Source organism: Elephantulus edwardii, unplaced genomic scaffold, assembly GCF_000299155.1.
Source record: "Elephantulus edwardii isolate Elephantulus edwardi_28Jun2011 unplaced genomic scaffold, EleEdw1.0 scaffold00315, whole genome shotgun sequence".
In the NCBI taxonomy this organism is placed as follows: Eukaryota; Metazoa; Chordata; class Mammalia; order Macroscelidea; family Macroscelididae; genus Elephantulus; species Elephantulus edwardii.
This window is the reverse complement of record NW_006400065.1, coordinates 2000972-2017314: the sequence shown is the minus strand read 5'-3', so window position 1 is coordinate 2017314 and position 16343 is coordinate 2000972. Positions and strand designations below refer to the sequence as shown.

The window sequence follows — 16343 nt, the reverse complement described above, 5'->3', positions numbered from 1 at the left end:
AGGTTTGAATTTGTTCTTCAGTTCCTTGAGCTTAAGAAATGCTGAGTGAGTTCGGCCCTTTTGATTTTCTGACTCCAACTCCTTCACATTTCATTGTAATATTTTGGTTTGTCTCTCTCATACACACACATAACGAAACGAAAAAAAAAACAACAACAAACCAAAACCCAAAACCAAACCTGACATTATTTCTCCTTAACACCTTAGAGAGATCCTTGACAGCAGATTTACCCAATGTTATACATCTTTTGATTTCTTGACTGCTGGTGCCAAGGGGGTTGGTTCCAAGAAAGATGAAATCAGTGACAACTTCAGTCTTCTCTAGATCTATCATTACGCTTCCTGTTGGGCCAGCGGTAAGGAATTTTTGTCTACTTGATATTGAGACATAATCTATTTTTAAGATTTTCAAGAGCAAATATCAACATTAAAGTCTTCGATTTTCTGCAGCACGCTTGAAGTCCTTCACCCTCTTTCCAGAACTCCTTTATCTTCCATATTTACTCATATGTCACTAAGAAGAAACTTCATTTCACTTGCTATAGGCATATTTTCAGGAGGAAATACATCTTGAAGAGAGATACCATGTTCCTAAGGTTTCTATGACACAACCTTGTTTGCTGAAACTGAAAAAGACCAGAAGCACTTGCTGCAAAAGGTCAAGGACTGTAGCCCTTAATATCGATTGAAGCTCAACATCAAGAAGACAAAGATTCTCACTACTGGGCCAATTGGCAGCACCATGATAGATGGAGAAGAGATTGAGATTGTTAGCAATTACAGCTTGCTCAGATCCACCAGCAGTCAAGAAATCAAAAAACAAATTGCACTGGAAAAATCTGTTGTCAGGGGTCTTTCAGAGTGCTGAAGAGCAACGATGTCAGTCTAGATACAAAGGTGCCACTAATCCAGGCCAGGGTCTTCTCAATTACTTGTTATGCTTCAGAGAGTTAGACAATGACTAAGGATGACAGAAGAAGAATAGATGATTTTGAGTTGTGGTGCTGGAGAAGAGTCCTGAACATAATATGGACTGCCAAGAAAACAAATAAGGCTTCTTCTCTGAGAAAACACCAAATGGTGGATGACCCCGATGCAGCGGGAGGTCCTGGGGGTCCTGGGATGGGAGCCCGCGGTGGTTTCCTAGGAGGCTTCGGTCACCAAACTGGGCCGCCTGGTGAAAGATATGAAGAAAAAAATCATTGGAGGAGAGTTATCTCTTCTCCCTGCCCATCAAGGAGTCTGAGATCACTGACTTTTTCCTGGGATGTCCCTCAAGGGTACGGTCTTGAAAATCATGCCAGCGCAGAAGCAGACATGTGCTGGCCAGCGGACCAGGTTCAAGGCCTTTGTCACCATCGGAGACTATAATGGCCATGTTGACTTGGGCATCAAGTGCTCCAAGGAGGTGGCTACTGCCATCTGTGGGGCCATCATCCTAGCCAAGCTCTCCATTGTCCCTGTGCCACGTGGCTACTGGGGGAACAAGATTGGCAAGCCTCACACCATTCCCTGCAAGGTGACTGGGCACTGTGGCTATGTGTTGGTGTGTCTGATCCCTGCACCTCGAGGCACTGGAATCTTCTCAGCCCCAGTGCCCAAGAAGCTGTTGATGATGGCTGAAATTGATGACTGTTACACCTCAGCCAGGGGCTGCACAGCTACCCTGGGCAACTTTTCCAAGGCCACCTTTGATGCCATCTCCAAGACCTACAGCTATTTGACTGCAGATCTCTGGAAAGAGACAGTTCACCAAGTCTCCCTACCAGGAATTCAAGGATCATCTTGTAAAGACTCACACCAGAGTCTCTGTGCAGAGAACTCAGGCTCCAGCTGTGGCCATCACATAGTGGATTTTCTTTAACAAATAAAGTGATTTAAGTTCTAAAAAAAAAAGAAGGAAAACAAATAAGTCTGTCTTAGAGAGAGTGGAACCAAGTCTCTCACTGGAGGCTAGGATTTTGAAGTTCCACCTCACTTATTTTGGGCAGGTGGCCAGGAGAGATGGGTCCTTGATGAGGACGTCAGGTTCAGAAGGGTAGACAGACAGTGCGGAGAGGAAGACCCCGGAGGAGATGGATTGATACAGTAACTGGGTTGATGGGAGTTGGTGTGTTGGAACTAGTGAGACTGGCTCAGAACAGGGAAGGGGTCAGAGCGGCTGTACATAGATAGGGTCGCTATACCTCGCAGGTGACTCAAAGGCACATAACAACAATAACATCCTAGGACAGGCTTGGAAGCAGGACTGGCATCCACTTACTGAAGAACATGCCTCCAGAAACTCTATGAACTTTGATAAATGTGAATAGTTGTAGAGAGGCTTCAGGCCTTTTGTTTATAGGGTCGCTGTGAGTCGTGCTCAACTCAAAGGTAATCAACAACAACAATCAACTTAACCCCTTCTAACAACAACAGTTTAAAAAGAGCAGCACCTGTCAGTTTGTCACTGAGAGATGTTGCAATGATGCTGGAAGCTGTGCAAACTGTGTTTCAAATACCAGCCAAGTCACATTTGGAGGACAGGTTTCAGCAGAGTTTTCAGACTAAGACAAAGGCCTGGTGTTCTTTTTCAATTCAGCCCATGCTAACTCTATGGGCAACAGAGACCAAGATTTTAGCTCTTTTTTTTTATCATGTTTTGATCTGGAAGGGCCAGGTGTTAGGTTTGGTAAAGCAGGGGGTCCACCAGAAAAACAGATGGGAGGGACTCAGCAGGATGAATTGATACAGTGGATACAATAAGCTCAAATAGCTGGTGAGGGAGGGGGAGGACCGGATATTCTCTCTTTATAAAAGGTTACTGTGAGTTGCCTCCACACAAAAGCCTCTAATAAAACAAGATCTTTTCTTTAGTATTTTGAAAAACTTTCACTTCAGCTGTTTTTTGTGGATTTCAGAGTCCTGATTCCTGTGTACAGACTAAAACTAACTACCCAGATTTTCAAGGCTCTGACTTTTCATAAACAGAGACTTCCGGGCCTCCTTCCAGGTGGCTGTGGGTGGGTTTGAACAGCCAACCTTTTAATTAATGATCAAGCGTATTCCATACATGGGTGTATTAAAGTGTGAACACAATTTCTCAGTTTAAGTTGCAGGGAGGGGTCGTAGTTGGCATCGTGTGCCCTCAAATTGCCTGCTACTCTGAAGCCTGCCCTGTCCTGAGCCAGTCTCACTGACTCTGACACATCTACCTCTGTTGCCCAAGTTACCATGTCAATCCATCTCATCCGGGGTCTTCCTATTCCCTATTTTCCCTCCACCCTTCTGAGCATGAAGTCCTTCTCCAGGGACCAGTCCATCCTGGCCACGTGCCCAAAGCATGTGAGACAGACCTTCAAAATCCTAGCCTCTGAGAACAAACTTGGTTTCAGGCTCTCCAAGACAGACCTATTTGTTTTCTTGGCAGTCCATGGTATGTTCAAGACTCTTCTCCAGCATCACAACTCAAAGGCATAGGGAGGGGGAGGACATGAAAATAATTGAGTCCTGGAGAAAAGATTGCAGGCGATGTTGCTAAGAGCTGCTGTTGAATCGACTATTACTCCAAAATGCAGATCAAACCCTTACCCTGCCCTGGACCATCCACATAATGGTTGCCATTCTCAAGCCCATTGTGACATTCCCTGTGTCAATCCACCTTGTTGAGGGTCTTCTTCTCTTTCACTGACATTCTACTTTCCCAAGCAATTGCAGGCATGCTGCTGTTGTTGGTGCTCTTGAGTCAACTATGCCTCCTAGTGTCCTTTTGAACAATGTGTGTGAGACTTGACCACTCTGCCCCGTTCTCAAGATCTCTTTTGTGTTAGAGCCCATTGGAGTCATCACTGTGTCAATTCATCTCATTGAGGGTCTACTGCATAGATTGAGCAAATGCAATTGGGAAGGGGGGAGAAGGGAACAGGAAAGGAAGGGAAGGGAAAGAATGGGAAGGAGAGAGAGAGAGAGATGGGACTGAGGAAATGGCTGAAGCCAGATCACCCAGCTCTGCAATGTTCTGGTTAAAATGTTGGGCTTTTTCCCAAATCTAAAAGTAAAACCAGCCAGAATGCTCCTCAGAAAGCTAGGTGAGCAAGTCTTTGTCTCACGTATTAATACTTTGGGCATGTCACCAGGTGGGAAAAGAACATCATACTTGGTAAAATGAAGAGTGAGAAAGGAAAAAAAGAGGAAAACTTTCGGTCCTTAGAACAATCAACAGTAAAAGATCAAAAGGGCACCATTTTTTTTCAGGAATGAAGCTCAGAAGAAAGGAGGGGATATAGAATACTAGAATCTCGAAAGGAAGTGAGAAGAGTGTGGTTCCATTGTGAGGATTTTAATTAATGTTATAAAGTAGAATGCATATGAATGGTTGAATGGAAAGCCAGTTTACTTTGTAAACTTTTGCTCCAAAAAGTTATTTAATGAAAGAAAAAGAAGAAAGGAAGAAAAAAAAAAGAAAGGGAGGGAGGGAGGGGAAGGAGAAAGAGAGAGAGAGAGAGAGATGGTGATCTAGTGGTAAGAAACTGCACTGCAATCCCAGAGGTACGTGGTTCAAATCCACCAGATGCTCTGCTGGACAAAGAGGGGCAGTCTCCTCCTGTACCAGTCAGATCCAATTTAACGGTACACACACACACACACACACACACACACACACACAAAATAATAAAATAGAATAATTTAAGAAAGAGAGAGAGAATCTTCAATGAAATGAATTGATACAGTGGGACACTAATAGGCTCCAACTTGGCAACAATTGTGAGAGTGGGGCAGGATCCAGCAGGATTTCTTTCTGTTGTGCATAGAATCTCTTTGCAACTCAGCATCACCTAACAAGAACCACCTGAGGATACTAGGAAAGTGTCTTATCTCTGTGTGTGTGTGTGTGTGTGTGTGTGTGTGTGTGTGTGTGATGGTTAGCAAGGAAGCTAAGATACTTTTTACTTTTTCTTTAAGTTTTTTATTTTATTTTATTATTTTTGTGTGTGTACCGTCAAATCAGATCTGACTGGTACAGGAGGAGATTGCCCCTCCTTCCCCAGCAGAGAATCTGGTAGATTCAAACCATGTAACTCTGGGATTGCAGTGCAGCTTCTTGCCGTTAGGCCACCAGAACTCCCTTACTTTTTACTTAAAAAAAAAAAGATGGTGTAAAAAAGAGTGAGAGCAAGATGAAGACAGCCAAGTTTTAAATTCACAAAAGAGACAAGTTCCCATTAGCAACATCCACAACACGAAACTAACTCCCATAAGGTCAGGCATCACCTCCACACTCCCACAACTACTTCTACCAATTCCAACACCAATTGTACTGCTTGTTTTCTTCTTATTGCTGTTGTTAGATGCTGTCGAGTGGAGCATGACTCATAGCGACCCTATGAACAACAGACCTGAACCCTGTCCTATCCTGTGCCATCCTCACAATCTCTGACACACTTGAGTCCATTGCTGTCACTGTGTCAATCCACCTGGTTGAAGGTCTTTCTCTCCTTCTCTGCCCCTCCACATTTCCAAGCGTGAGGTCCCGGTCTCAGGAACAGTCTCTCTTTTGGCAGTCCATGGGTCATTCAGTATTCTTTCCACACAGACTTCATAGAACTATAGTCACCACTATGAGATTTACCAGGGAAATTAACAGGTTGCAATTCAGATGGGCAATAGGATACAATTGCTGAGTCAGGGCAGCATCTCAGACTTGCTTGCAGGCCCAACACTTTGACATTTGGCCTGGTGGCTTAGGTTACAAAGCTTTTTTTCAGTCCTTACAACTATGTCCCCAGTGGCGCTCTGGGTTAAACCATAGGCTGCTAATAAAAAGATTAGTAGTTCAAACCCACCAGCTGCTAGTAGGGTGAGAGATGTGGCAGTCTGCTCCCATAAAGATTTACAGCCTTGGAATCCCTAAATGGCAATGGTACTCTATCATTAAGAGTAAGAATGGACTCAGTAGCGGCAGATGTTAATTTCTTATTTGAGATTCCTTGCATGTGCAAAAAGGAATCAACAAGGAAGGAGAGAGGTAGGAAGTGTTCTTCAGTTTATTTCTCTGCTCTGTCTCTTGTTCTGGTTTCTTCTAAAGGGTCCAGGTCCAGCAAAATGATACCTGACTCTTAAAAGTCCCTGAACAGAAGTCTCCAGTGGCCCCTCCCGGCCCACTTTGCTCCTTAAAGAGACAGAGAGGCCAGGAGACAATTCTGTAACTTCTCTTACTGCCTTCAGCTCCTACAACTTCATCTGTCTGGGGGATGAATGACCTCATCCCTTCAAAATCAAAAACATTGATCAAAGTTCAAGAGTGAGACTGGATCTGAATGTAGAGTGATTTTTTAACCTAGATACAAAATGGAACTTGGCTGAATCATTTATGCACTGGCTCATTAAAATTTATAGGATAAGAGCAAGACTGAATTATGCTTGATATTTTTCTGTCCTCGTCTGAATCTTGGTATCTGTCTTAGTTCTCTAGTGCTGCTGTAACAGAGGTACCACAAGTGGACAGTGTTGTGTGTTCTTGATTGTGAGCCAACTCATAGCTGGCCATCCAGCAGGATTCAAACCAAATGCCTTGAGGTTCGCAGCACAACTCTTTACCACTAGGCTACAAGAGCTCACTAACAAGTGGGCTATTTTAACAAACAGAACTTTATTCTCTTACAGTTTGGGAGGCTAAAAGTGCAAATTCAGAATGTCTGCTTCAAGGAACATCCTCCCCCCAAGGTTGTATGTGTTGGTTGTGGAGAAAAAAACCTTGTTCCCATCAGCATCTGTACACCCAACAACATTTCTTGGAGATGTTTCTGTGTCTTGGCATGCCATGGTCTCAGGGAGCTTCCTGACACAGAGACCTGAATCCAAAAGGACACACTCCACTCCTGGCAACTCCTACCTGGCAGTCATTCTCTCTGGATTTACTGTCTTTTCCCCTTTAACTCTTGTGAAAGAAAACATATTATAGGCTACACTCTGGGGAGACTCTCCTTATAACACATCAGGCTGTGATGGGATTAAGAGGTATTGCAGTGCATTCTTAATCCTTTCACTACTTGGTTTATCAGATTGTGGAAAACCTTTGCATAGCTTCCACATTATAGAATTGTTAGGCACTATCAAGTCAACTCTTAGCAATATTATGAACAACAGATCTAAATCTCCTCCAATCCTTCACCATCTTCACAGTCTCTGATCTATTTAAACTCATATTTTAGCCCCTGTGTGAATCCATCTCATTGAGGGTCTTCCTCTCTTCCTCTGACCCTCTTTTTCTTAGGACTGACCTCTCCTAACAATACGCCCAAGGTATGTGGAAAGAACTTTGACCATCTTTGCCTCTATCATTTTTCTGGATCTAGAGGTCCTGCTGCTAGCCCCGAACCCTACACCACCCCCTTGTCCTTGCCATAAAGGCTGTCCTCACGTGACCAAACCCAAACCCACAGCCATCAAGTCAATTCTGACTCATAGTGACCCTAGAGAACAGAATGGATCTGCTCCAAAGGGTTTCCAAGGTGCATTCAGTAAATCTACTGTCAAGGACCTTTCCAGAGTACTGAGAAGCAACAGTGTTAGTCTAGAGACTAAGGTGCACCTGATCTAGTCCATGGTCTTTGCAGTTACTTGCTATTCATCAGAGAGCTGGATAATGACTAAGGATGATAGAAGAAGAATTTTTTTAATTTAGTTTGTTTACTTTTCATTTCAATGAACATCTACAAGAAGAAGAATTTTATGTCTTTGAGTTGTGGTGCTGAAGAAGCCTTGAACATATGGACTGCCAAGAAAACAAATTGGTCTGTCTTGGAGAGACTGAAACCAAGCTTCTCCTTAAAGGCTAGAATTTTGAAGCTCCGTCTGACATACTTTGGGCATGTGGTCAGGAGAGACCAATCCTTGGAGAAGGACATCATGCTCAGAAGAGTGTAGAGAAAACACAGGAGAAGAAGACCCTGGAAGAGATGGATTGATACTACTGTAACTAGGGCAATGGGGGTAGATGTGCTGGAGTCAGTAAGACTGGCTCAGGATAGCACAAGGCTTCAGAGCTGCTGTACATAGGGTCACTATGAGTTACATGCGACTCAACGGCACAGAACAACAACAATCTTTACAGAAGGGAGCTCTGGTGACCTAGTGGTAAGAAGCTGCACTGCAATCCTGAAGGTGGGAGAAAGATGAACAATCTCCCAGGGAAATAACTGCCTCTGAAAACCCACTGGGGGGTCAGCTATGTGTTAATAAAACACAACAACAACAATCTTTAAGAAAGAAGCTCTCAGGGCTTAATAGTTAGAGCACTCTGCATTCACTACTGTTAAGTTTAACCAGATCAGAGGCTCGAACCCACTTTCTCCTTTGAGAGAAAGATGTGGCAATCTGCTCAAATGAAGGCTTACAGCCATGGTTGCTCTGAATAAGAATCAGCTTGACAGCAATAGGTTTGTTGTTTTTTTATTATCGTGGTTTTTAATCTTTATGGAAGCAGATGCCACATCTTCCTCCTTCAGAGTCGCTGGTGGACTCAAGGAGTTGACCTTTTCGTTATTAGCAGCCAAGCATTTTAACCACTGTGCCACCAGGACCAGTGAAACTCTTCCATCACCTGGACTGCAAGATGATTTGATACCTGTCTGATGCAGACTTTGTTGTTGTTGTTGTTGTTGTTGTTATGTGCCATCGAGTTGCTTGCGACTCAAAGCAACCCTACATACAAGAGCTCTAAATGCCGTTCTATCCTGTGCCAACCTCGCCATCTCAAATGCACTTATTCCCACCACTCCAGTCACAGAATCGATCCATCTCATCGAAGGTCTTCCTCTCCTTCGCTGCCCCTCCACTCTGCCAAACATGATGTCCTTCCCCAAGGACCAAGTCCCTCCTTGCAACATGCCCAAAGTATGTCAGATGAAACTTCAGAATCCTTGACTCCAAGGAGCATTCCGGCTTCACCTTCTCCAGGACAAACCTGTTTGTTCTCCTAGCAGTCCATGGTATATTCAACATTCTTCTCCAGCACCACAGCTCAAAGGCATCAATTCTCCTTCTATCAACCCTATTCACTGCCCAACACTGATGCATAGCACGTAATTGCAAAGACTATAGCCCGGATCAGGCACACCTTAGTCTCCAGCCTGACATCGTTGCTCTTCAGTATTCTTGAGAGGGCCCTCACAGCTGACTTTCCCAATGCAATTCTTCTATTAAAACCACATCCTTCGGGCTTGTTGTGGGGAGGAGCCAGTCTCTGGAAAAGGAAATTGTGCTTGATAAAGCAGAGGGTCAGGGAAAAGAGGCAGCCTCTCACCCAGACGGTGTGTTGACATGGTGGTTTTAACAAATGGGCTGAGGCATGGCAGCAATTGTGAGGACGGTATAAGATCAGGCAAGGTTTTATCCTCTTGTTCCTAGGGTCACTATGCGTTGGAACTGAATTGATGGCACCTAAAGGGCAACAATGCCAGTCTAGAGACTAAGGTGCACCTAATCCAGGACACAGTCTTCATAATTACTGGCTACACATCAGAAAGCTGGACAATGACTAAGTGTGACAGAAGAAGAATTGATGTCTTGAGATTTGGTGCTGGAGAAGAATATTGAACATACACTATGGACTGTCAAGAGAACTAGCAGGTCTGTCCTAGAGAGAGTGAAAACCAGCTGTCCCTTGGAGGCCAGGATTTTGAGGCTGCATCTAACCTATTTGGGGCATGTTGCAAGGAGGGACCAGGCCTTGGAGGAGAACATCATGCTTGGAAGAGTAGAGGGACAACACAAGAAGGAAAGACAATGGATGTGATAGATCAACACAGTTACAGGAATAATGGGAGTAGGTATGCCAGAAACAGTGAGACTGGTTCAAGAAAGGGCAGGATTTAGAGCTATTGTCCACCATCACTGAGTCTTAGTCAATCAGATGGTACACAACAACAACCACAAACCCAAGCCAAAGGTGGACTTGAACTCAAATTCTTAAAAAGTTCAGACTTACTGGACCTATTGAGACTGGAGGACTCCCTGAGACTCACCCTGAACCAAACTATTCTACACATTTATCTTTTCTCAAATTAATAGATTGATTGATAGAATAAACAGCACTCCTGAATGCCTCAGTCATTTAAAAAAAAATCATCTCCAGGTGCTGTTTACTCATGTCAACATTGCAAACAAAGATGAGAAAAGGTAATGAGTCAGGGCAACTAAACTACCAGAAACAGAACAACCAGAAAGGAAATAATGAGAAGGTTGCCTCAATGGGTAAAATGCAACCAAGGTCATGAAACAAACTGAGTAGAAGTGGTTCAACAGGAATGGAGTTTGTTCTATAAATTAAAAAAAAAAAACGCAAAAAAAGTTATTTCAATAAATAAATGTAAGGAGTCACCTCTTCTCCTAAATTATTCACTTAGGTGTATTTTGTTTAGATTTTGTTGTAGATGTTGGAGCAAGTTCAGTCCCATCCGATCTCAGTTGGGGTTTTGTTGGTTTTGTGTTGGTTTTTCTTTTGTTGGGTTTTTGGGGGTTGTGTTACCATCAAATCGAAGCTGACCCATAGCCAGTGGGTTTTCAGAGGCAGCGAGTCACACAAGAAGAGGTGGCCCATCTTTCTTCTGCAGAGCATCTGGTGGGTTTGGTTTTGGGTTGGCAGCGCAATTCCTTACTACTCAGCCACCAGGGTTCCCCTCTAGTCTCAGAATTCAACCAAATAACAGTCATAAAAGGAGGTGCTCAGAGCTCAGAACGTGTGCACATGAGCTTTTTTTTTTTAAAAAAAAAGTTACCTTATTATATTTTGTTGCATGTACCATCAATTCAGACCTGACTGGTACAGGAGGAAATTGGCCCTCCTTCTCCAGCAGAGCATCTGGTGGATTTGAACCATATACCTCTGGGATTGCAGTACAGCTTCTTGCCACTAGGCCACCAGAGCTCCCCATGCGTGAGTTTTCTAAGGTCTTGGAAGCTAAGTCTCAGCGCCCAGCCGGCTCTGCTGTGTGAACTATGGGCTGCAAAGGTCCAGGCTCCTTGTTTGTTTCTTTCGGATGTCTCCGCTGTGAGCAGAGCTGCATTCTTGGGACTTGTAGGCGGAGATTCTTAACCGCGGATTTGGACATGGATTTCGGCATCTGAGAATGAGCGGGAAAAGGTCAAGCTCTCAACAAGGTCTGCAAGGCCCCGAACACTGCGTTCATCCCACCTGCCTCTCTGATCGGCTCTTTCCCTCTGCCTAAGGTTGTGTTTTGTTCTGCAAACACACCTTTGTCCCAACCTGTGGGCCTTTGAATGTACATTTCCCTCTGCAAGGAACACCCTCCTCTCTGACAATTCTGACAGCTTCTTATCATCTGCACTTGACTTTAAATACCATCTCCCCCATTTGACCCAGCAATTCCACTACTGGAATATACCCCAAAGAGATCATAACTGACATCCAAGCAGATATATGCACACCCATGTTTATTGCGCCTTTGTTCACAATAGCAAAGAGTTAGAAACAACCTAAGTGCCCATCAACAAACGAGTGGATAGAGAAGCTGTGGTATATTCACACAACAGAATACTACGCCGCATTGAAAACCAAAGAACTCATGCAGTATTATTCAAAATGGGTGATCCTGGAGGACATTATGCTGAGTGAAGTATCTCAGTCACAAAAGGACAAATAACTGCATGGTGCCATTGGTGAAAAATAGGACTGACCTCGGGGTTTGGGGCAGACTGAGAAAGATGGGTTCAATAATGTATACTGCATTGAAACAGATGAGGAAGAAAATTGTTTAAAAGGGATATGTGATTAGGTATTTTTGTCATGACAGGAGTGCAGGGTGAAGGCTGCATCGTGGAGTGGACCTGGGGGGAGAGATTGTAAAACAATGAAAGGATTTTTTTTTACTTTTCCAAGAGCATAGTGTGCTAGGGGGAGGCTTGGGAGGGGAGAAAACTGCAACAATGAATGATTGGAAATCCAAAGTCTTTGTAAATTTTCATTGAAATTAATAATAAATTTAAAAAAGAACAAATACTACACAAACAATTGCTGAAAAAAATAAAAGGATAACTAGAAAAAAAATATGTCCCCAGAAAAAAAAAACAAACCAACCCAACCTACCTTTTCATCTATCCATGCCCTTAAAAACACAAACAGAGCCTCCTACTGTGAAATCTGTTTTTGACTCAACAGCACATAACCGCAACAATCTTATTTTTTAGTTAAACGTTTACAACTCAAACTGGTTTTTCATTCACTCACTCATACACATTTTGTTTCATAACAACTGATCAAATGTGACTGATGAATTGTAATATTGATCAAGCTCTTCTCCGAATTTACCTATTCTTTTTATTCCCCCTCTCCTTCTCTTCCCATTCCTATTAACTAGCCTACCTGACATTGAGTTTTCAGAGGCAGTAAACCACACAGGAGGAAATTGCCCATCTTTCTCCTCTGGAGCAGCTGGTGGATTCAAACCGCCTGCCTCTGGGTTGATAGTGCAACTCTTTATCCCTTGGGCCACCAGAGTTCTACCTGCCATTATATTACTTATTTATTTGCAGTCCCTTGTGTGGCACAAACAGCTAATTCACTCAGCTGTTAACCAAAAGGTTTGCAGTTCAAGTCTGCCCCAAAGCCTGGGAATTATTTCCATATAGTCACAGCCCATCAAAGCCGAGTAGACATCTATTCTGACACACTCATGAGGTCACAGTGAGTCTAACACAAAAGCAGCTTCATTCATTCCTTCATTCATTGTATTATATGTCCTCTCCTTTCCTATAACAGTGCTCATCGCACGGTAAGTATTCAATAAATATTTGTGTGCATTTGAGCATTTCTTTGGGGTGGGGACTGTACTTTTCATGACCTTCCCAGTGGGCCCTAGGGAACCTCAAAGTTTAAAACCTAAGTTCACTGGTGAGGGAAGAAAATCCTGAACAGTGAAAAAAAAATGTTTAAGAGGGAGCTCTAGTGGCCTAGTGGCAAGAAGATGCACTGCAATCCTGAAGGCCCATGGATCAAATCTACCAGATGCTCCAAGATGCTCCGCTGGAGAAGGAGGGGCAATCCTGTGCCACTCAGATCCAATTTGATAGTACACACACACACACACACACACACACACACACACACACACGAAAACATTTTAAAAATAAATAAAAACTAAGCTCTATCCTGGAAGACGTGTGGTCTCCCAGAGAGGTAGAGGAATCTGGGACAGAGCCCAACGAGGGACTAAAAGGAGAATCTGGGGTTCAGGCATAGATTAGAGGGAATTCAGAGACCCATCCACTGGGGATTCAGGTTGGAGGAGTATGGAGACAAAAGCTGTTTGTTTTATTTTTTTGGTTTTTAAATTTTATGTGTGTGTGTGTGTGTGTGTGTGTGTGTGTGTGTGTGTACCGTCAAACGGGATCTGACTGGTACAGGAGGAGATTGCCCCTCCTCCTCCAGCAGAGCACCTGGTGGATTAGAACCTCGTACCTCTGTGATTGCAGATTCTTGCCACAAGGCTACCAGAACTCCCTGAGACAAATTTTGAGAGAAGCCCAGAACCCCTCCCTGCCCAGCCTCCCAACATGTGGGGAAATACAACACCCCCAGTGGCCCCCCAGGTTGTCTCCAGGGAGGGACCTCATGAGAAGGCAAAAACACCTCGCACACAAATAGAAAAACAAGAAACGCCTTTTAATGACCAGAGCCCAGTACAGCAGGTGGGGGGAGGGCAGATCTGAGTCCAAACCCACAACTTAAAAGCTACAACTTAAAACCACGACCACGGCTCTTCTTTGCCCCTAAAACAAAACACCAAGGCAGCTATCATGCCCATGGGGCATTAGAACCCTCTTCATGCCAGAGCATCTCTGCCTTAACTATTGGTTGACGATAATAAACTGGGGGTGATGGGGGTGGAAGATAATAATAATAATACTAGTAATCATCATCATCATCATCTGACAATAATAAAGGGAGTGGAAGGAGGCAGTGGAAAATCGGTCCTCTCTCTGGAAGAAAGGATTCCTGGTGACTTGGAGTTGAGGATACAGGAGGGTGAAGGAGGCCCAACAATGAGAAGAACAACAACCAGAGGAGGAGAAAGCCATGGGCCTGCTATCCCAGGACACGGCTGCCATGAACGTCTGTCCCTGCAGCCACTCCCACCCCCCCAAGTCCATGGTCTCCTGAAGGGGAACTAACGATCCAGCGGGGTCCCCCAGGAAGTGGTGGGTATTCAGGTGCTGAAGAAGGTGGAGAAGGCAGGTAGGTCTCAAGTGAGGATCCCATCCTGAGGCCCGTGGGCTGAAGATTGCGGCTCAGGCTTGGTCACTGTCCTCAAATGGTGAAGGCTGCCCGGAGCCAGCACAGTGGAGGCCTCCAGCTCCAAGGATCCAAGAATCCCACAAAGAATGGATCCCTGAGGATAAACCATCCAAGAGCAGGGCATTCACGAGCCTGGAAGATAGATATTGAGAATGTCCATGAACATAGAAGAGGAAAATTGGGGACATCAGTGGGCTTGATAGTTGGCCCTTTAAGGATGTCCATGAATTTGGAAGATGACCTTTGAAGATGTCCATGAACTTAGAAGCTGGACACTCAGGACATCCATAACCTTGAGAGTATTGACTCTAGTCCGGTAGCAGTCTCAGGGCTAAAGTGTCCAACGGGCCAGGGCGGGCCTGGCTCCCCTTAGATCCCTACAAACCCATTCATCAGAGATGAGCTCTCTAGGAGGCAGATACCCCAAAGGGCAAGGAGAGTCCCGGGAGGGCATGAGGGGTGCAGACTGGATAACTCACGGTCAGCGCCTGATCTTGCGGCCAGCGGAGTTGCGTCCACTGCGGTGGTAGAGGGACTGATGGCCCTCGTTGAGCGGGCAGTACTTGAGCGTGTGCGCCTGGTCCCCCGTGGCCCCACACAGGGGACACACGTAGTGCCTCAGGATGGGACACAGCACCACGCCCTCCGGTGTCTTCAGCAGGTGCGACGCGTAGACGTTTCGAGACTCACCGTTGTGTTTGCAGAAGTTACACATGCCGACCCCGCTGGCCCCATTGGACCCGCTCGCCCCGCTGGACCCGGAACCCTCATTCCACCCTCTCAGTGGCCCAGGATTTGCCTCTCCCGCTGCCTGGACCTTCAGCTTCTGCTTGTTACTCTGGATCAGCTCCAGCACTACCTGGTTCAGGTTAAAATAGTCCTTCCACATGTCGAAGGGAGGTGACTGCATGGCACCACAGGTCGGGAGAGATTGCGAGAGGTGCTGGCAAGAGCCCAAGAGGAGGGTGCGAGTCCGGAAAAGAGTAAAAAGTGCTGTGTGGGGGTGAGAGGAGCCGCATCCTCCTTTTATACTCCTCAGAGCCCCTTCTAAACAAAGGTGGAGCTTGGAATTTAAAGGGCCCACTCCCATATCTATGACCCCCTGCAGCTTCTAACCCCTAAGGCAGGCCTGTAGAAGGATAGTGCTCTGGTCTCTGGCCCCTGTTCCGCCCCCACGGGGGTCTGTAGCTTCCAGAAAGGTCCTTCTCAAAAACAACTAGGAAATAGCATCTCACCCCAGTAACAATTGCAAAGTTCAATAGAGGAGCAAATAGTAAATGCTGGCGAGGTTGTGAAGAGAGTCACTGCTTTTTCACCCTTTTTCACCAGATTCGCCTTTATTCACTGCTGGTGAGGGTGTAGGATGATGCAGCCACTATGGAAGGAGATTTGGCACTTTCTCAAAATGATGGAAATAGAAATACCATTTAACCCAGCAATGTTACTACTGCAAATATACTCTAAAGAAATCATAACCGCCATCCAAACAGATAGATGCACACTCATGTTTATTGTTGTGCTGTTTACAAATAGCAAAGAGATGGAAGCAACCCCAAATGTCCATCAACAAATGAATGGATAGAAAAGCGGTGGTATATTTGTACAATGGAATACTATGCAGCTCTGAAAAGCAATGAACTTGTAAAACATTACACAACATGGGAGATCCTGAAAGCACATCATGCTGAGTGAAATATCTCAGTCACAAAAGGACAAATACTGCATGGTACCACTGTGAGTGTTATAAAGCAGGTGTGATGTGGGCGGGTTGGGCAGAGAATGGAGGTTGGGAAGACATGAGGGTTGACAGGGCAAGAGTGGATAGATACTGACCATTCCATTGGAACAGATTAAGGAAAGAACTGTCTAAAAGGAATATATAATTAGGCATTATATGTATGACAACAGCCCAGAATAAGAGATGTATCATTACAAAGAAGACTAGGGCTGAGGAAGAGGTAGGTAATTGTGCAAAAATGAATGAATTATTAAAAATAGAAGTGACCTAAAAAATAAATAAATATAAATTACCTAGTGGCAAGAAGCGGTA

General features: G+C 44.7%; 1 protein-coding gene and 1 pseudogene across 1 annotated transcript; one reads left to right on the top strand and one right to left on the bottom strand.

The window, feature by feature from the left end:
- Positions 1 to 1077: 1077 nt before the first annotated feature.
- On the top strand, positions 1078 to 7403 carry LOC102870248 (annotated as a pseudogene).
- Positions 7404 to 14774: 7371 nt separating this feature from the next.
- On the bottom strand, positions 14775 to 15203 carry LOC102856165 (nanos homolog 2-like). The gene has a single exon (XM_006901249.1). The coding sequence runs from the start codon at positions 15201 to 15203 to the stop codon at positions 14775 to 14777; it is 429 nt and encodes a 142-aa protein (XP_006901311.1).
- Positions 15204 to 16343: the final 1140 nt, after the last annotated feature.